Source organism: Oryctolagus cuniculus, chromosome 2 (genome assembly GCF_051225735.1).
Source record: "Oryctolagus cuniculus isolate XC-2025 breed Fujian yellow rabbit chromosome 2, ASM5122573v1, whole genome shotgun sequence".
Lineage (NCBI taxonomy): Eukaryota > Metazoa > Chordata > Mammalia > Lagomorpha > Leporidae > Oryctolagus > Oryctolagus cuniculus.
The window spans coordinates 40,838,067-40,858,576 of NC_142868.1; the positions used below are offsets into that span (position 1 = coordinate 40,838,067).

General features: G+C 38.9%; 1 protein-coding gene across 6 annotated transcripts in view; it reads left to right on the forward strand.

Annotated features, from left to right (window-relative positions):
• Positions 1-20,510, forward strand: part of ATP10D (ATPase phospholipid transporting 10D (putative)) — a 113,027-nt gene that overhangs the window by 44,097 nt on the left and 48,420 nt on the right. For 4 of the 6 annotated variants that reach the window (XR_016228876.1, XM_089325375.1, XM_089325374.1 and 1 more), the window contains 5 exons: positions 2,827-2,933; positions 3,211-3,342; positions 3,736-3,863; positions 3,981-4,233; positions 18,315-18,553. Coding sequence is in view for 4 of the 6 variants with exons in the window: in XM_089325375.1 (XP_089181501.1) it covers positions 2,827-2,933; positions 3,211-3,342; positions 3,736-3,863; positions 3,981-4,233; positions 18,315-18,553 (859 nt within the window). In the remaining 2 variants the exon portion in view is untranslated. The remainder of the gene's footprint in view (positions 1-2,826; positions 2,934-3,210; positions 3,343-3,735; positions 3,864-3,980; positions 4,234-18,314; positions 18,554-20,510) is intronic. The other 2 variants (XR_016228877.1, XM_089325377.1) reach the window with 1 other exon arrangement.

Consider the following 20,510-nt stretch of genomic DNA (forward strand, 5'->3'; position numbering starts at 1 on the left):
AATGTAAACCATTCAGGAAAGAGGGAAAAGGCTTAGTCCTGGTTAGGAGAGAATATCAGAATTTAACCTTTAAGAATAAGAATAGGCAAGGCAAGCCATGAAGTGCAAAGCATGGTTGACATTGCAATTTAATGAGATAGCATAGACAGAGAGGCCTGAGACCACAGTGTATTTGTGGAGACAGATGTGGTTTAGTGTGTCTGGAGTGTGGTTGAGAAATAAGGCAGATCATGAAGAAGGCAGATCCTGAGAACACTGTGTTTTGCTTAAGATGAAATATTTCTGCTGAAGTTGTTGGGAAATTCTATTGTGGTTAAATTCTAGATGGTTTCTACTTTCTTATCAGAGACATGCTCATAAGCCATCTTGTAGGATGGGTCCTTTTCTAGGAGTATTTCCTTCAGTTTCTGACTGTTGTTAAAGTTTCCTGTTGCACATTTGTTGTTCAGGGGCTTGCAGTTTTTGACTAGAAGTCCATCACTCTGAGGGTCGCATCATGGAGCTGTACTCTCCCCCGACAGTTGGGAATGCTGACTTCCCTGAGAGGGTCAGACTTGTCTCTGGTATGGTGAATTTTGCATACAGGCAGGAGAGATCAGTGATAAACTCTAAGCTAGATACTATGTCTTGCCCGAGCATGTGTTTGGTAGATTAAAAAAAAATTTACAAGTATTGTTAACTGTACAAATTGTGTTCCTGAGTCCCAATTCTGACAATTTGTCTAGTATCCAGGGCTCCAACTCCTACCTCGGATGTTTTTGCTCTGTTGTGAACTTAACAAGTAACTCCAAGTTTCTGGGACTGCAGTCTTGGTCTCCCTATGTCAGGCTTTCTCTTTATCCTTGGGGTATGATTCTTCCTTAACAGACATCATTTGCTGGGCTAGGCATTGAGTCTTGCCCTGGAACTCATTATTTAGTTCCGAGGCCCTGTTAGTTTCTTGGTTGTCCAGATTGTCACTTTCCCCTGAGTTCCTGGATACCAAGTTTACATGCCGTTTCATGGCCACATTTGTGACAGGCTACTCTGATTTCGGTTTGCTTGTGTAGTAGCTGCCTTCCTGATTAAGATGAATGATTGCTGGGGTGGCCTTCCTCCTAGAAGTCTCGGATTCTTCCTCCCTCAGTGACCAGACTGGCATTGGGCTACTCTGTTGATGTCTATACTTGTAGTTGGTCTCAGCGATTTTGATTAAATACTTAATAACAGAATCAGTCCAGGTAGATAGTGATTTATATTCTCTCTCTCTCAATCTCTCTCTCCGCGTGTGTGTGTGTGTATGTATGTAAATGTTTTATCCACTGAACTATCAAACTGTCTCCTGATTCTTTTCCTGGTTTGTGGCCCAATTTCAAAAAAAAAAAAAAATTGATGTCAGGCTCACCATCTTTTCATGATTACTTCTGATCTTGTTACTTTTGGGTAGAGCCAACATCGTCCAATCTATGACCATATTGCATGCTGAATACCAGATTTCAATAATAGCTATCATGTTTATATCAACCATGTTTTTCCAGCATATGAATGGAAGTGCTGGGTATACATTATATAGGTGTCACATGGTAGCATCTGGAGTGGATGGGGGCTCTGTGACAGTCAGTGCTCTGTCATATCCAGTCAGGTGTAAGACATGTTTGGGATTTTCAGCAAGTGCAGTCAACATAGAAGCTGTGTTTTGGCCTCATGGTGATAACCTAGAGTGATGTAATGGTGAAAAATAAGGATTCCAGGCAAAATATTAACACTTAAGAACTTTGAAAATGATGGTTTTTTATGTTAAATCTGTTCCTATAAGAACTCTACGAATAACACACACCATAATGACGATTATTGGTAGGTGCTTGCCTCCAATATTACATAATAATGTCATTCTATACACTGTATTTAGTTGATAAATACTAAATTTTCTTTCCCAAGAAATAGGCTCATTTATTTTATTGAATTTGCCACATTTAAGATTGAGCTGATTGCCTTCTCTTTGTGTTGAACTCCCCATTACTCCTTTTTTTCCCCTCCATGACATTAATTTATAGAATAAACCAGATCATTTTGCCTGCAGAATATACCACACTTTACATTTGGCTGACTGCATCCTTGTAGTAATGTTTAATATGTTTCTCTGACCTTATTTTCTGTAAACTGTAACGTGGAACTTCCAAAATCTGATGAAAAAAATACAGTTTCTCTGCCTAGAAAATACAACATATTTATTCATACACTTACTTAAATGCACAAAATATTGCACACAACTTGAGAACTTTCATAGATCCTCTGAAACCACAGACCCCAGGTCAAGATACCCTGATAAAAACTTGAGTAGTTGCCTGTGGGACCATGACTTCCTTTATGATAAATCAGGATCATCACATTATCCCCGTGTCAGATTGGTGTTGTCAACCTTATCTGTTAATTGTAAAGTTTCCCATCAACTTTTCACCTAATGATATTACCATTACCTAGAGTGATTCTTAATTTCATCCAGATTGGAAAAGGTAATTAAATCAGTTTTCTCTCATGAACTATCAAGTCACACCGAACATAATTTGTTCTAAAAAAGAAGGAACCTTATTGAATATTTTTGTTTTTTAAATACTAGAAATTGATTATAAAAATGACTAATAAAAAATAGTAATTAAATTTGTTGTTTCTTTTTCCTAGCCAAAGCAGGTAATTGAAATAACAAAGCAAATGGGCTAAAGATTTGAACCTTTCCTATGAACCACCTGCTTTAATACTCCAAATAAAAGGCTCAAAGATCATGATTTGTATTTTTACATTTCCACCTTTGCCACTTAAATATGAATCTATATGCTGTCTTTCTTATAGAGAACATTCCAACAAAGAGCGCGTGGGTCTCAGTAAAGAAAACTTGTTGCTTAGAGGATGCACCATTAGAAACACAGAGGCTGTGGTGGGCATTGTGGTTTATGCAGGTTGGTTGTGCTTCTGATCTTCACCATTGTCTCCCCTGTGCTTCTGGACAAATTAACAGTTTTCATTTACCCAAAATGCAATTTACAGAAGCAGAACGGAAATTCTGTCTTGATAGATTTGGTCTTGGTTTTTCTAAATGGATTAAAAAGCAGACTAAATTGAAAAGTATATATTATGTAACTACATGTTATTAAATTATCTTCCAGAGAGATTTTTAAATATGACATTTGCTACTTTAATTTGCATATTTTCTGACATATTGTGTTTCCTATGTAGGTCATGAAACCAAAGCAATGCTTAACAACAGTGGGCCACGATATAAGCGCAGTAAACTAGAAAGAAGAGCAAATACTGATGTCCTCTGGTGTGTCCTGCTTCTGGTTATAATGTGTTTAACTGGTGCATTGGGTAGGCAAAATTTGATTTTTTTTTATATCTTTTCAGCAAAACATTAGCCTGAAGTATTTTATTTTAAATGATATTTATGAATTTTTGATTTCTAGGAGGGAGTTTCTATTTGTCAGTATTTTTCCTCATGTCTTTGTCTCTCTCATTGTTTGGCCAGCAAAAACGTTAATGTTAACTATATCCACTCACACTTTGTTATGCTATTGAAGGGATGTGGGAAGCAGTTGAGAGGCAGAGAGAAAGGAGGATATATACACTTTTGAATTTGAATTTATTTCCAAAAACAATTATGTTCAACCCAAATGAATATTCTCATCCCTCCTTCTTTAGGCATCAAGTTGTGTATTTGCATAATATGTCTAACAACCTTTCAATGTCTGTGATTTTTGGAAGGTCATGGAATCTGGTTGAGCAAATATGAAGACGTACTCTTTTTTAATATTCCTGAGCCTGATGGACATATCATATCACCAGTGCTGGCAGGATTCTATATGTTTTGGACCATGATAATTTTGTTACAGGTAATTTCTATCAAGCTTATCATGGAATTTTTAGATGTTTGCTATGTATCCAGTTATATTCAGTTTCTCATTCTTTCTATAACCTATTTTAACATTTTACAAATTGGTTTTTCTTAGGTCTTGATTCCCATTTCTCTGTATGTTTCCATTGAAATCGTGAAACTTGGGCAAATATATTTTATTCAAAGTGATGTGGATTTCTATAATGAGAAAATGGATTCTACTGTTCAGTGCCGGGCCCTGAACATCACCGAGGATCTTGGACAGATTCAATACCTTTTTTCTGATAAGACTGGAACCCTCACTGAGAATAAGATGGTTTTTCGAAGATGTAGTGTGGCAGGATTTGATTATTGCCATGAAGAAAATGGTGAGTGCTGGGTTCCTACAAGAGCCAACATTAACACTGGTATTTTTTGTGGTTTATGTTTTTCTTTTGCAATCACTTATATGTCTGATAATTGTGACATAATAGTTATACATTTAAGCAGTTGGTACTCAAACTATTAGTTAATTTTTTTTTTTTTTTTTTTTTTTTTTTTATAAACTTTTATTTAATGCATATAATTTTCCAAAGTACGACTTATGGATTACAATGGCTTCCCCCCCATACCGTCCCTCCCACCCACAACCCTCCCCTTTCCCACTCCCTCTCCCCTTCCATTCACATCATGATTCATTTTCGATTATCTTAATATACAGAAGATCAGCTTAGTATACATTAAGTATGGATTTCAACAGTTTGCTCCCACACAGAAACATAAAGTGAAAAATAATAGATGATTTTTTTAAATGATGATGAAATCAGAGCAGACCTATTGTCATGTTTAATCCCAGTGAGAGTCAAGTTGGGAATTGATAATTTCTTTTTTTTTTTTTTCTTTCTTTCTTTTTTTTTTTTTTTTTTTTACAGAGGATCAGTTTAGTATGCATTAAGTAAGGATTTCAACAGTTTGCACCCCCATAGAAACACAAAGTGAAATATATTGTTTGAGTACTCGTTATAGCATTAAATCTCAATGTACAGCACATTAAGGATAGAGATCCTACATGAGGAGTAAGTGCACAGTGACTCCTGTTGTTGACTTTACCAATTGACACTCCTGTCTATGGCATCAGTAATCTCCCTATGCTCCAGTCATGAGTTTCCAAGGCTATGGAAGCCCTCTGAGTTCTCCGACTCTTATCTTGTTTAGACAAGGTCATAGTCAAAGTGGAGGTTCTCTCCTCCCTTCAGAGAAAGGTACCTCCTTCTTTGATGACCTGTTCTTTCCACTGGGATCTCACTCGCAGAGATCTTTTGCCAGAGTGTCTTGGCTTTCCATGCCTGAAATACTCTCATGAGCTTTTCAGCCAGCTCCGAATGCCTTTAGGGCTGATTCTGAGGCCAGAGTGCTATTTAGGACATCTGCCATTCTATGAGTCTGTTGAGTATCTCACTTCCCATGTTGGATCACTCTCCCCTTTATTTACTCCATCGGTTAGCGTTAGCAGGTACTAGACTTGTCTATGTGTTCCCTTTGACTCCCAGTCCCTTCACCATGACCAACTGTGAACTGAAACTGATCACCTGGAACAGTGAGATGGCATTGGTACATGCCACCTCGATGGGATTGAATTGGAATCCCCTGGTATGCTTCCAACTCCACCACTTGGGGCAAGTCAGCCTGAGCATGTCCCAAATTATACATCTCTTCCCTCTCCCATTCCCACCACCATGTTCAACAGGGATCACATTTCAGTTAATTTTCAACACTTAAGAATAACTGTGCATCAATTACAGATCTAACTATTAGTTTATTTGAGAGACCAAAGTCTACCATCCTCTAGGTTCACTTATGCATTATTCACTTAACTCATTCAAATGGAGTTCAAGTTTCACTGTTGTCCCTTCAGAGTTGGTGTATCGAAGCCAAGGAGTCTACTGCCATACTTTCTTTAACAATAAATTACTAGTAGAGCTAGAAGGTAGGGATTGGTGGGGGTGACAATGATATTGTATTATAGATACTTTAGAGACTCTAATGAAACTATGGACCATCTCCCTGAAAAATATTTTGAAAATAATTGCAAAGGACTCGTATTCCTATCATCTGGCCCCACTGAATCCACTGATGCAAGCATAATTAGTTTAAGAATAAATAAGATGAAGCCGGCGCCGTGGCTCAATAGGCTAATCCTCCACCTTGCGGCGCCAGCACACCGGGTTCTAGTCCCGGTCGGGGCGCCGGATTCTGTCCCGGTTGCCCCTCTTCCAGGCCAGCTCTCTGCTATGGCCAGGGAGTGCAGTGGAGGATGGCCCAGGTGCTTGGGCCCTGCACCCCATGGGAGACCAGGAAAAGCACCTGGCTCCTGGCTCCTGCCAGGATCAGCGCGGTGCGCCGGCTGCAGCGGCGGCCATTGGAGGGTGAACCAGCGGCAAAGGAAGACCTTTCTCTCTCTGTCTCTCTCTCTCACTGTCCACTCTGCCTGTCAAAAAAAAAAAAAAAAAAAAAAAAAAAAGAATAAATAAGATGAACTGAATTTTTGGCTCTAAGGATGTAAATTTATAATTTCAAGTTTTCTTTAAAAAGTTGAACTTCATTAACTTTTTTATTTATGAAAGTGATTTGTTCCCATGAAGATAATTCAGAGACATGAACAAGTCAAATGCCTTGCTCTTGCTATATTACCACCATGAATAATTTAGTGAAATATACAACCATCCATTTCTTAATGCGCATTTCTCTGTATATAAACATGTCTTTACAAGATATCTCTTTTGTAAGTTAGAAAACGTTCTAATACTTTTTGCAATTTGTTTCTTTTACCCAACATTTCATGATTTTTTTGTCCGCTCATAAATTAAGATAAACACACCTTCATTACATAAATATATAGTCAAGCATTGTTCTGCTTAGTGGTGAACACTTAGTTTGACGTTACATCTCTTATTCAACAGATCTTTTGGGAGTTCCTAATATGTTGCCCCTGATCTCATGTAGCTTAAACATAAGGCCAAGAAGATAAAAATTATGACAGATAAATAAAATTCATCATGTAATGTGCATCTTTGTAATATACATTTGTATGTTGTTTTTTTTTTTTTTTTAATTTATTTGTTTGAGAGGCAGTGTTAGAGGGAGACACAGAGAGGTCCTCCATTCTCTGGTTCACTCCCCATTTGGCTACAATGGCCAGAAGTGGGCCGATTCAAAGCCAGGAACCAGGAGCTTCTTCCAGGTCTCCCACATGGCTGCAGGGGCCCAAGTACTTGGGCTATCTTCCACTGTTTTCTCAGACCATTAGCAGGGAGCTACATTGGAAGTGGAACAGCCAATACTCGAACCGGCACCGATGTGGGATGCTGGTGCCATGGGTGTAGGTTTACCCTGCTACACCACAGCGTCGGCCCCTATTGTTTTTAAAAGATACACTTTACTTCCAAAATACCTTGCTAATATCCATTCCAACAACCCAGATAAAAATGCCTGCTTTCCCTTTAACTCTAATGGAATGAAGTTATGCTTTTTTTTAAAAAAAAAAAAGATTTATTTATTTGAAAGTCAGAGTTACATACACACACACATACACACACACAGAGAGAGAGAGAGGAGAGAGAGAGAGATAGGTCTTGCTGGTTCACTCCCCAGTTATTGGCTGCAACGGCTGGAGCTGTGTCAGTCTGAAACCAGGAGCCAGGAGCTTCTTCCAGGTCTCCCACGTGGGTGCAGGGGCTGAAGGACTTGGGCCATCTTCTACTGCTTTCTCAGGCCATAGCAGAGAGCTGAATTGGAAGTGGAGCAGCCGGGTCTCGAATTGGCACCCATATGGGATGCTGCACTTCAGGTTAGGGCGTTAAAGCTGCTGCACCACATCCTTTATCAGATGTGATGTATAGTTTGCAAACATTTTTTCCCATTCTGTCAGTAGCCTCTTCGCTTTGTTGTTTCCTTTGCTGTGCAGAAGCTTCTATGTTGATGTAATCCAATTTGTCTATTTTTGCCTTTATTGCCTATGCTTCTGGGTCTTATCTAAGAAGTCCCTGCCCATGCCAATGTCTTGCAGCTCTTCCCCTATGTTTTCCTCTAGTAATTTGATGGTTTCAGGTCCTAGGTTTAGATCCTTGATCCATAGTGAATTGATTTTTGTATAGGGTGTTAAAAAGGGACTTCATATTTCATAATTCTGCCCATGGAAACCAATTTTCCCGGCACCATTTTGTTGAAGAGACTGTCCTTTCTTTAGAGATTGGTTTTAGCTCATTTGTCAAAGATTAATTGGTTATAGATGTATGGATTAATTTCTGGGATCTTTAATCTGTTCCATTCATCTAAATGTCTATATTTGTGCCAGTACCAGGCTTTTTTGATTATAACTGCCCTGTCATATGTCTTGAAATCTGTTATCATGATTTATTATTTATTTATTTAATTTATTTGATTATTTATTTATTTGATTTATTATTTAATATTTCCTTGGCTATTCTGGGTCTCTTGTATTTCTGTATGAATTTTAGGGTTGTTTTCTAGATCTGAGAATAATATCCATGGTATTTTGGTTGAGATTGTATTGAATCTGTAAATTGCATTGGGTAGTATGGACATTTTATTGATATTCTTCCAATCCATGAAAATGGAAGATTTTTTTGTTTTTTTTTTCTTCTATTTCATAATGTTTTATAATTTTTATTGTATTGATGTTTCATATCTTTGGTTAAATTTATCCCAAGTTATTTATTTTTGTAGCTATTGTGAATATGACTGATCTTACAAGTTCTTTCTCAGCAATGGCATTGTGATTGTTGATTTTTGTGTGTTGATTTTACATCCTGCAACTTTGCTAACTCATGAATTCCAGTAAGTTGAGTCTTTTGGTTCTCCTTTGTATAGGATCACAACATCTGTAAACAGGGATAATTTGACTTCCTCCTTTCCAATTTGTATCTCTTTGATTTCTTTTTCTTATCTAATGACTCTGGCTATAACTTCCAGAACTATATTCACTAGTATTGGTGAGAGTGGGCATCCTTGTCTTGCTTTGGATCTAAGTGGAAATGTGTCCGTCTTTTCCCCATTCAATATGATGGTGACAGTAGTTGTGTCCTATATTGCCTTGATCGTGTTGAGGTATGTTCCTTTTAGATTTGTTCTAGGTTTTATCATGGAAGCATCATTGAGCTAATCATGATTTTTGTTCTTCAGTTTGTTAAGGTAATGTATCATGGTTATTTCATTGTGTATGTTGAACCATCCCTACACTCCAGGTATAAATCTCACTTGGTCCAGTTTGATCTTTTTGATGTGTTGTTGGATTCAATTATCTAGTAGTAGTTTGCTGAGGATTTTTGCATCTGTGTCCAAGGATATTTGTACTTTTTCGTATATCTTGTTCTTGTTTTGGAATTAAGGTAATGCTGGCCTCATAGATGGAGTTTGAGAGGATTCTCTCCTTATCTCTTATGAATAGTTTGAAAGGAATTGAAATTAGTTCTTTAAAAATTTGGTAGAATTCAACAGTGAAGCCATCTGGCCCTGAGCTTTTCTTTATGGGGAGGGTGCTTATTACTGATTCAATTTCTGTCTTTGTTACTGGTCTGTTTAGGTTTTCTGTGTCTTCAGGACTCAATTTTGGTAGATTGTATGTGTCCAGGAATCTATCCATTTCATATAGGTTTCTCAATTTTTTGGCATACAGCTCTTTTGTAGTAATTCCTGATGATTCTTTTTATTTCTGTGGTGTCTGTTACATTTGCTTTTTCATCTCTGATTTTATTGATTTGGGTCTTCTCTCTTTTTTTTCTGGTTAGTTTTGGTTTTGTTGTATTGCATTTTAAGAATTTCCATAATTTATGTCACTAATCCACCATTAGTTTAGGTAGTCAATGGTCATTTGATGAGATAAGCAACACTATAAATAAACCTGTGTATAACGTTTATGAGGTTAGTGATTTCCAGAATATTTTGACCACAAATCCCTATTTTCAAGAATAAATGCTTCTTAAAATATATGATGGGAAGTGTTGCATGTTTTTGTTTTTATGTAATTTAATTTTTTTAATAATATTTTAAAAAGTAAACAAGAGCCTTCTTCCACCCTAGTCCCTGAACATACACGTTCCTATCCAAGTGAGTAATTCTCTTCCATGCCTCTCATGCAAGAAGACACCAATGATAAGGAATCAAATGCTGAACTGTAATTGATAAGATACCTCTTTGGGAATCGTAGATTGTTGTGCTTCCTCTCAAAAGTGTGGCCTTTGCCTAAGCATAGACACATACAGAGCTTCTGGTATTTTTTTTATTCCTGTGGTTTAAAACCAAGCCTATGCACATGGGCACACACACACTCAGTGGGGGTGGGGTAATGGTCTGGACCAATTCTTTCTATAACTAAACCCAATGACATTTATTTTCACTGAAATGAAAACTGTTTTACAATGTATCTGTTTTAATGGCCATTCCTTCAGGGTTTCTAGTGAAACTGTTGGCTAGGAGATACTTTCAGGAGAATATTGCTGCTTGAAAATAACCCCTTGCATATGCGCTGTGAAGCCGAGCATGTCTGACAGCGCCGTTCCACGTTTTAAAGTATTGCAGCTTAAAGTGTGGTCCGTCAGCAACGCCAGGGCGCATATTGGAAATGCACAATCTCAGGTCTCTGTTCAGAGCTTCAAATGAGGTCCGCATTTTACAGAGCTCCCAGGCAATTAGAATGCATGTTATTTTTTAAGCACCGTGTCATATGACAGCGGAAAGGGAACACCTGTTTTTAAAAATAAACTTTATTTTGGAAATGCTTTAGACTTAACAGAAAAACTAGAAAGCTGTCATAGAGGATTCCAGTGTACATAAATGATTCTCCTGTTGTTAATGGCCATCATGATACGTATGTGAAAAGTAATGAACCGATATTAATACATAATCAACTGAAATCCATACTTTATTAGAATTACCTTGTTATTTTTACGGAACATTCTTTTTCTGTTATAGGGTCACATCCAAGATACCATATATCAGTCATCATTTATACTTCTCTAAACTTAGTGATTTCTCAGACCTTTTTTCTTTCTTGATTATCTTAACAGTTTTGAGGGGTATGATTTCAGGATGTTTCTCAGTTTGTAGTCCCTTAATCTATAGAGTATCTGATGCATTTTTGTGAATCTGAAATACATGGAAGCAGCATTGAGTACTTTCCAAAAAACTTGTAATCAGACCTCTTCAATCTGAATCTGATTTCCACTACCTACAAGCTGTGAGACCCCCTAGCAAGTTATCTAACTTCTTTTTTTTTTAAGATTTTATTTTATTTATTTGAAAGAGTTACAGAGAGAGTTAAAGACACTGAGAGAGGTCTTCCTACCGCTAATTCACTCCCCAGATGGCCGCAACGGCCGGAAATGCACCAATCCAAATCCAGGAGCCAGGAGCTTCCTCCAGGTCTCCCACATGGGTGCAGGGGCCCAAGGACTTGAGCCATCTTCCACTGCTATCTCAGGCCATAGCAAAGAGCTGGATGGGAAAAGGAGCAGCTGGGACTGGAACCGGCACCCATATGGGATGCCGGCGCTTCAGGCCAGGGCTTTAACGTGCTGTGCCACAGCGCCAGCCCCAAGTTATCTAACTTCTTTGTGCCCCAATAAAAAGGATCATAGAATGTATCTACATATTTGGATGATTAAATGGATGAGAGAAGATAATTCATGTAAAGGCACATAGAACAGAACATGACACAGAAAGAAGTTGTGATACTAGCTGCTGTTATTTTAATAAGAAATAGCCCTGTCTCTTAAGGAACTCATAGTCTGATGTGGGAGGCAGACATTTAAACATAGAATGATCATATCAATTGTTGCAAGGTTAAAGTTGGTGCTCTTATTGCATATTTTGATTTCCAAGCACTCAATTTTGCTGGTGGAATTTGGCACTGATTAAAGTGTGGCATCAATCAGTCAAGATTTGGACATTTTTAGAATACTGGACATGTATGAGGAATTAGTTTAGAACAAGAGGTTTGCTTGTTAGTGACATCTGAATGCTATGGATAGAAGAAGCGTAGCTGAGTGGGTTGTTCACTAGCAGGTGAAAGTTGGAATGCTGGCAATGTTTGGGAGATTAGTTCACAGTGAAAGACTTGCTGGAGGATGTATATACGATACAGTTGAAAAAGCTCAGCAGAGTGTGCTGTTCACCCTTGGTTTCAACCCTTTGGAGGGCACACTGAAAAGTGTGATGAACTTCCTGTTTCACGGACACACGTCTACTTCTTTTGAATATTAAGTCAACTCAAGTGACCAGTCATAAATAGTTTATTGGGTACTTGAAGAGGAAAATGAATAGAGAAGACAAATGAGGAATTAAATCAGGAGGAGAAATTGAGTAATTTAAACCTAATCCAGTATCTTCCCTTGGAAAAAGTGAAGGATTACAGACTTTCTACGTTTTCTCTTATGAGTCAGAAGGCAGAATTCCTGACTCACTTTGAGGCATTTGTGGAACTAATTACAACCTACTTTAAGAGAAGTATTAGAAGTCTTTATAACACTTTGGATACATTTTACTTCTCAATGTGGTAATAAACCTTTGCTTCTCATATCCAATTTTTGTAGAATTTTCTCTGGGCCTGGACATATAGCTCCAGTAACTTTGTTTTTTTGAATTGCATTGTAATTTTATTGGTCTTTTTTTCTCATAGCTTTGAATCAAACAATTAAAGGTGAAATCACTCCATATCTTTTTTATTCTACTCTTAACAGTTCTACTTATTGAGAAGTCTGTTATACAATAATATTTGAGCTACTTAGCATGTTATTAATCACATAGTTGCATGATGTCTGATTTCCCCAGTGATGGCTGTGATCATGAGGCATAGCCCTCATGTTCATATGGATTTTGAAGTACCCTATGTATTTTTAAAATAGTATTGCATCTCAATAAATTTCTAGTGCTACACAAGGATTATCAACTTTGCATTACTGATATTTTGATATTTTGTCATGTGGAGCTGTCCTGTGCATTATATGATGTTTAGAAATGTCTTTAGCCTCTGTCCACTGAATGCCAATAGCATCCCACCCCAAGTTATAATAACCAAATTGTCTACAGCTGTGCCAGAATTCCTCTGGTATACAAAGTCACTTTGTGTTGAGAATTTCTGAGCCAACCTATTCCACATACAACATCGCCAAGGAGCTATTACTTGGTATACAAACTGGTTCTGGAATCAGGAAGACCTAAATTCAAATCCCAGCTCTACCTCCAGGTTGCTATTTAGCCATGGTTAAAATACTTAATCTCTTTGAGTCTTAGTCCCTACAGCTGAAGAATACAACAGTGGTATTACTACTCATTATTTTAATTCAAAATATATATATACACATACACACAGACACACACACAGACAACCTTGCCAGATGCTTAATAAAAGGAAGACCTCTATAAATGTTAAGTCTTTATCCCACAACTTTCCCTCGATCTTAGGGATATTTTATCCCCATATCTTACTTTTTCTTTTAACAAATATTTATTAACTATAGGACATGGACTCATTGAAATCAAAGAGAGGAGGCTGATTATTTTTTTACCCAGAAACCTTTTATTTAAGGTATACAAACTTCATGCATTTCAAAAATATAACTGTAGGAACATAGTGATTCTTCCCACCCTACCTGCACTCCCTCCTTCCTACCTCTTCCCTCTCCTATTCCCATCCTTATTTTTTACCAAGATATATTTTCAATGAACTTTATACATATAAGATTAACTCCATAGTAAGTAAAGAGTTCAACAAATAGTATGAAAAAAAAAAAAAAGCTGTCCCTCAACAGTTGCAACAAGGGCTGTTCAAAGACTTTGCATCTCAAAATGTCAATTTCACTTCTATAGATTTCTTTTTAGGTGCTCTGTTAGCACCTGATCTGCTACAGATCAGGGAGAACATAAGGTACATTTCATTTTAGGACTGGCTTATTTCACTAAGTATAATGTTTTCTAGTTGCATCCATTTTGTTGCAAATGACAGAATTTCATTTTTTTCTGCTGTGTAGTATTCCATGGTGTACATATACCATAATTTCTTTATCCAGTCTTCAGTTGATGAACATTTGGGTTGATTCCATATCTTTTTGCTATTGTGAATTGAACTATTATAAACACTGGGGTACAGATAATGCTGATTTGATATGATGATTTCATTTCCCTTGGGTAAATTCCCAGGAGTGGGATGGCTGGGTCATATGGTAGGTCTGTATTCAGATTTCTGAGGTATCTCCATAGTGTATTCCACAGAGGCTATACCAGTTTACATTCCCACTAACAGTGGCTTAGGTTTCCTTTTTCCCCACATCTTTGCCAGCATTTGTTGTTTGTTGATTTCTGTACGAAAGCCATTCTAACTGGGGTGAGGTGGAACCTTATTGTGGTTTTGATCTGCATTTTCTTGACATCTAGTGATCCTGAGCATTGTTTCATGTGTCTGTTGGCCATTTGGATTTCCTCTTTTGAAAAATGCCTGTTTAGGCCCTTTGCCCATTTTTTAACTGACTTGTTTTGTTATTGTTGAGTTTTTGAGCTCTTTATATATTCTGGCTATTAATCCTTTATCAGTTGCATAGTTTGCAAATAATTTCTCCCATTCTGTCGGTTGCCTCTTCACTTTGCTGAGCTTTTTCAGTGCAGAAGCTTCTCCATTTGATGTAATCCCATTTGTCAGTTTTGGATTTCATTGCCTGTGCCTCTGGGATATTTTCTAAGAACTCTTCACCCATGCCAATGTCTTGCAAGGTTTCCCCCATGTTTTCTAATAATTTGATGGCATTGGGTCATGGATTTAGGTGGATTTTTGTGTGAGGTGGAAGGTAGGGATCTTGCTTCATACTTCAGAGACCCAGTTTTCCCAGAACCATTTGTTGAAAAGACTGTTCTTGCTCCAGGGATTGATTTTGGCTCCTTTGTCAAAAATAACTTGGTTGTTGATTCATGGGTTAATTTCTGGCATTTCTTTTTTTTTTTTTTTTTTTTTTGACAGGCAGAGTGGACAGTGAGAGAGAGACAGAGAGAGAAAGGTCTTCCTTTGCCGTTGGTTCACCCTCTAATGGCCGCCGCTGCAGCCGGTGCACCGCGCTGATCCAATGGCAGGAGCCAGGATCCAGGTGCTTTTCCTGGTCTCCCATGGGGTGCAGGGCCCAAGCACCTGGGCCATCCTCCACTGCACTTCCTGGCCATAGCAGAGAGCTGGCCTGGAAGAGGGGCAACCGGGACAGAATCCGGCGCCCCAACCGGGACTAGAACCCGGTGTGCCGGCGCCGCAAGGTGGAGGATTAGCCTATTGAGCCACTGCACCGGCCTCTGGCATTTCTATTCTGTTCCATTGGTCTATGCATTTGTTTTTGTACCAGTACCAGGCTCTTGATTATAACTGCCCTGTAGTATATCTTGAAATCTGGTATTATGATGCCTCTGGCTTTTTTTTTCTTTTTAAGATTTATTTATTTGAAAGAGTTACACAGAGAAAGAGCGTCAGAGAGAGAGAAAGGTCTTCCATCTGCTGGTTCACTCCCCAATTGGCCACAATGGCTGGAGCTGGGCCAATCCAAAGCCAGGAGCCAGGAGCTTCTTCTGGATCTCCCATGAAGGTGCAGGGGCCCAAGGACTTGGGTCATCTTCTACTGCTTTCCCAGGCCATAGCAGAGAGTTGGATGGGAAGTAGAGCAGCTGTGTCCATATAGGATGCCGGCACTGCAGGCACCGGCTTTACCCGCTACACCACTGCATCGACCCTTGGCTTTGTTTTTGTTGTATAAGATTGCTCGAGTTATTCGGGGTCTCCTGTCTTTCCATATGAATTTCAGCTTTTTTTCTATGTCTGGAAGAATGTCGTTGGTATTTTGATTAATATTGTATTGAATCTGTAAATTGTTAGAATACACCCTATTAGTGCATTTGGCTATCCTTATATGTAGTATAGATGAGGATTCAGGGGACTGCGTTTGGAGGCTAATAAAATTGGTTTTTAGGACAACTTTGTGAAACCAGGCAAATAACTTCCATTTATTGCTACAGTGAAAACGTTAACAGTACCTACTGAAAACACTGTTGTAATGATTAAATGAGGAAAATGCCTAGTACCTATTAATTTTGGCATATGGAAGTTATAAATGTCCAAATGAGAGGTATGGAGGAGAACTGGTACAGTTACAGAAGCCTTCCTTGGGGAGCTGGCATTTGAACCAAGCCTTTAAAGATGTTCCAGATTTTTGAAAACAGGCCAAGAAGGGATATTCCAAGCAAGGGTTCAGGTGAGAATTGTGGAGGTCAGAATCTTTGGGACACAGTGTTTAGACTGGTTTTTGAAACTGAAAGGTCATATAAGAAAACATTCTGTATTGTACGTAGAGAATACTATGTGACTTGCAGAACTGAAAAAGATGTTGAAATCATTGAGCCCAAATTGTTCATTCTGCAATGTCTCATTCTGAAAACAGAGGCCATGAAAGGGCAAATGATTGGCTGAAATCCAACTATTCTCTTGAGCAGCTGACCTTAGGCCTAAGGTTTACCATATCTTTTAGCCTCATCTTATCCTTAAAAAAAAAGACAAAAATTGTCATAATAATGTGAAAACATTCTTCATTTTATAAAACAACTTTCCTAACATCGTACTTTGTTCATAGGTAGACTTGGAGACAGAAAGCAATCCAACAAGCACCTATTTGACTGTCTACTCTATTTCAGACCTTGATAGAATAACAGACAAGGCTCCTGCTCTCATAGAGCTTCTATGAAGATAGTAGTCACAGGAATAATAACTAGTTATATGTACTTTGCAGAGAGTTGCAATATAGTGGTAAGATAGAGATTGATTGGGTGACTGCTTTAGATTGGATGGTTCAGCAAGACCTAAGTAGAACATTAAAGCCTAATTCTGATTTATATAGTCTTGAAGTTCAGAGACGAAAGCTTCCCAGTGAGACATTGGAAGTAGCACGAAGGCCCTTATTGGAGTGAGCTTGTCAGTTTTCAAAATAAAAACAGGAGGTCCCCAGAGTGAATTTCAGAGGGAATGGGAGAAGGAAGGATAATAAGGGAAGGGAGCTCTGTTCCGACCAACTGGAATTGTGCAAGCCGGAATAAGTAGTTAAGATTTTCTTCTGATTGATTTGTGAAAACCCTGGAAAGTTCCGTACAGGAAAATATCCTATTTTATCTTTTAGGAAGATCACTTTAGCTATTATTTGAGGAATAGATTGCAAAGGGGCAAGGGGACATGGTAAGAGACTTGAGGGAGGTAAGGGTGTGATGTGTGCTGGAAGAGCCTTGCAGATATCCAAGTGGAGGTATCAAGAAGAGGGTTACTTACATGAGTCTGGATTTCAATGATCGGCCATAGTTGGAGGTATAGGTTTATAGGTAATGTACACAGAGTTTGTATTTCAAAGATGGGACTCACGAAGGAAGAATGCATAGATGGAAAAGGGAAGGAGCACCTGCCACTAAGGGATAGCATGAGGAACTAAAAAGGGACAGTCAATGAAGTAGAAGGGAAAAATGGGTTAAATGTAGGGCCAGAGATGGGGCCGGTGCTGTGGCGCAGTGGGTTAACACCCTGGCCTGAAGCACTGACATCCCATATGGGCACAGGTTCTGGTCCCGGCTGCTCCTCTTCCAATCCAGCTCTCTGCCATGGCCTGGGATAGCAATGCAGGATGGCTCTAAGCCCTTGGGCCCCTGCACCCACGTTGAAGACTTGGAGAAGGCTCCTGGCTTCGGATCAGCACAGCTCTAGCCATTGCAGCCATCTGGGGAGTGAATCAGAGGATGGAAGACCTCTCTCTCTCTCTCTGCCTCTCCTTTCTCTCTGTAACTCTGTCTTTCAAATAAATAAATCTTTTAAAAAATTTTTAAAAAATGTAGGGTCAGAGAAACCAAAAGAGTCATGTCAAGGAAGAAAGAATGGTCAGCTCTTCTGAGTATTATTGAACATTCACCTATGATAGGAGAAGACGTAATCATCAGATTTGAAAGCAGAAAACACATGTGTGACTATAACAAGAGCAATGTCACTGGACAGATGGGGACAGAAAGTCATGAAATTTGTTGAGGAGAGACTGCTGCAAATGAAAGAGGAATCCAGAGGGTGGGATCCAGATCACAAGTGGAGGATTTGGCCTTTGAAACAAAATAGGTGCTTTATTCATAGTAGTAAGAGGAAAAGCAGAGTCATGAATACAGATACAGATGGAGGACAGATTTGATGACAGAAAAAGAAGGTAGTTCATGGCTGATGGCTTCTACTTTTCTCCATGAGGTACAAGGTAAGTTCATTAACTGAGTGGGGCAGGGAGGGGGTGCAGGAGTTGGAGACCAGGCTTGAAAGGCAAGATGATGTGAAACAACTGTGTCCGTAGCCATCTAACTCAGATCGCAAGTGGCTCTTCTCAGGTGGTAACCCGGTGTGATTTTTCTTCCTCAGCCAAGAGATTAGAGTCTTACCAGGAAGCCATCTCTGAAGATGAAGATTTCACAGACAACCTCAGCAACTCCCTCAGCAATATGGTGAAAAAGAGAGCCCACAGCTGCAGGACAGCTCATAATGGGCCTTTGGGAAACAAACCCTCCAATCATCTTGCCGGAAGCTCTTGTGCTCTAGGAAGCCGAGAAGGAGACAGTGAAATGCCTCATTCCAGACAGGCTGCTTTCAGTAGCCCCATTGTAAGTGTGAATGCATGACTAGAATCTGGTCCATCCGTACTGTATGACAGAGTGAAGCACTTGTCCTTTCTACCAAGGAGACTGCCCAACTGCAGTCCAGCATGATTGACACACTAATTACAAGTAGGAGCCACAGTATCACAGCTTCCTTAAGTTTGATAAAATTTGGTGCTGAGCGATAGTGTAACAGCTTTCTCAAAAAAAAGGAAATGTGGTATTTCTGGTCAAGCTAAACCTGAGAAAAGCTGCCTTGGTTTAAGGATCGTGGCTCACTCTCAGAACGAGCAGCGTTTGCCAGAGTTATGTCCTACATGGGTAGATTTGTCTGACAGGGAAATGGTGCTCTCAGCGGCCTTGTTGACTCTGTCATCTTCCCTCCAATCCACCCAACCTATGTTGTCTTCTCTATTCCTTTACTCCAGAAGGGCCTCTTCTAATATTTCCATTTCAGAACCAAAACACGGTGTGTCCTGGAATCCCCATGTGAAGTGTTAGCAACTGTCTGGTCATATCCATTAACAAACCAACCTGTTTTACTACAAACAACATAAGGGATTATGGAGTAGACAGAGAAGAGGGGAATTCTTTGTGAGAAGAATCAGAAATCAAAAGTTGTACTAGAATTAAAATTACTTTTATAAAATGTCAACTTCTTTCTCTGCCTTTCACACTTCATTAACTCTCATGGTTTGCCAAGATGAGGATTCTGCCACCAAGAGACTAGTAACACCTCCAAAATAGGTGACATAACAAGAATAAATTGGCTTTAGGGAACCTTGTGTTTCTATAGTGGATTTATTATATGATTTTCATAGCAGACATGTGGTATGAATAGACCCCATGAGTGTCATTTATGCCTGGAAGGCCTCGAGGGAAATTGCTTGAATCTCTTCAATGTTGCCAGCAACAACTGCAGAACTGGAATGATCATTTTAGTCCAACTCATTACCATGGCACTGAGGATATAAAACCTGTTACATTACATCTTTGCCATTTGTCAAACTGTTCCAATACACCCAGACTTAATTTTTCTTTAACTTTTGAAAAAAGAGATAGAGTGCCTTCTCAGTACTCATTCTAAGGCTGTATCAGAAGTAGATACATGTATCCTTCTATGCTACGCTTTCACTTTTTATATTCTCCACCCATCAGGAAGTAGGTACATGTCTGTAAGTACATGTCCACTCATGTTTAGTTGGAAATAACATGTTACTGGCAATCAGGTGAATTGGTGGCGTACCCTCCCTCCCCATTTCTTAATCAAGCCCCACCCTCTTTTTGGAGTAAACAATGATTTTTTTTTAAAGTCTTTGTTCTTTTATACCATTTTGCCTGCCTAAATATATATTCTACCTTTGTATCCTACCTCTGTTTACCGAATTGGATGAAATACTTATTTTTTTAAGAACTACCTTTACTGCCGACTCTGAAGACTTTCCAAGTTCTTTTTGCTCAGCTTCCGAGCTCTGTTTACACGTTCTCTCCATGGGTCCATACAACATTGGCCTTATTTCTGCCTCTGACATTGTGCAGTTAGCTCCTTTAGAACAAACCTTACTCATCTTGACTCTTCAACATTAAGCCCAGGGTCTGACACATCCATTCTCAGTAAAACATCCTGAAAGTTGTTGAGCCAAGCTGCCTAACAGGCTTTAGCACTTCCACTCTGTCTGTCTTGTGTTCACTTTCCCTGTACCACAGACATGTGTCATTCTGATTATACAGATGTTTGGGGGCTTTGGTTCTCCTCTTGCATTTTGCAAATATCGTTTCTCACTCTTGGTGTAGACAAGTTGATTTTTTCCTTTGTGGAGGCTAAAGGTTATTTTGAGAAAGTTGCATGATATTTGATATGACAAAGGCACAACTGTAAAAATTATGTATGTGATGCTGAAACCCCATCCATCAAGCCCAGGGAGAGAACAGCGGCTTGAGATCACACTGATGTCTGCAAGTA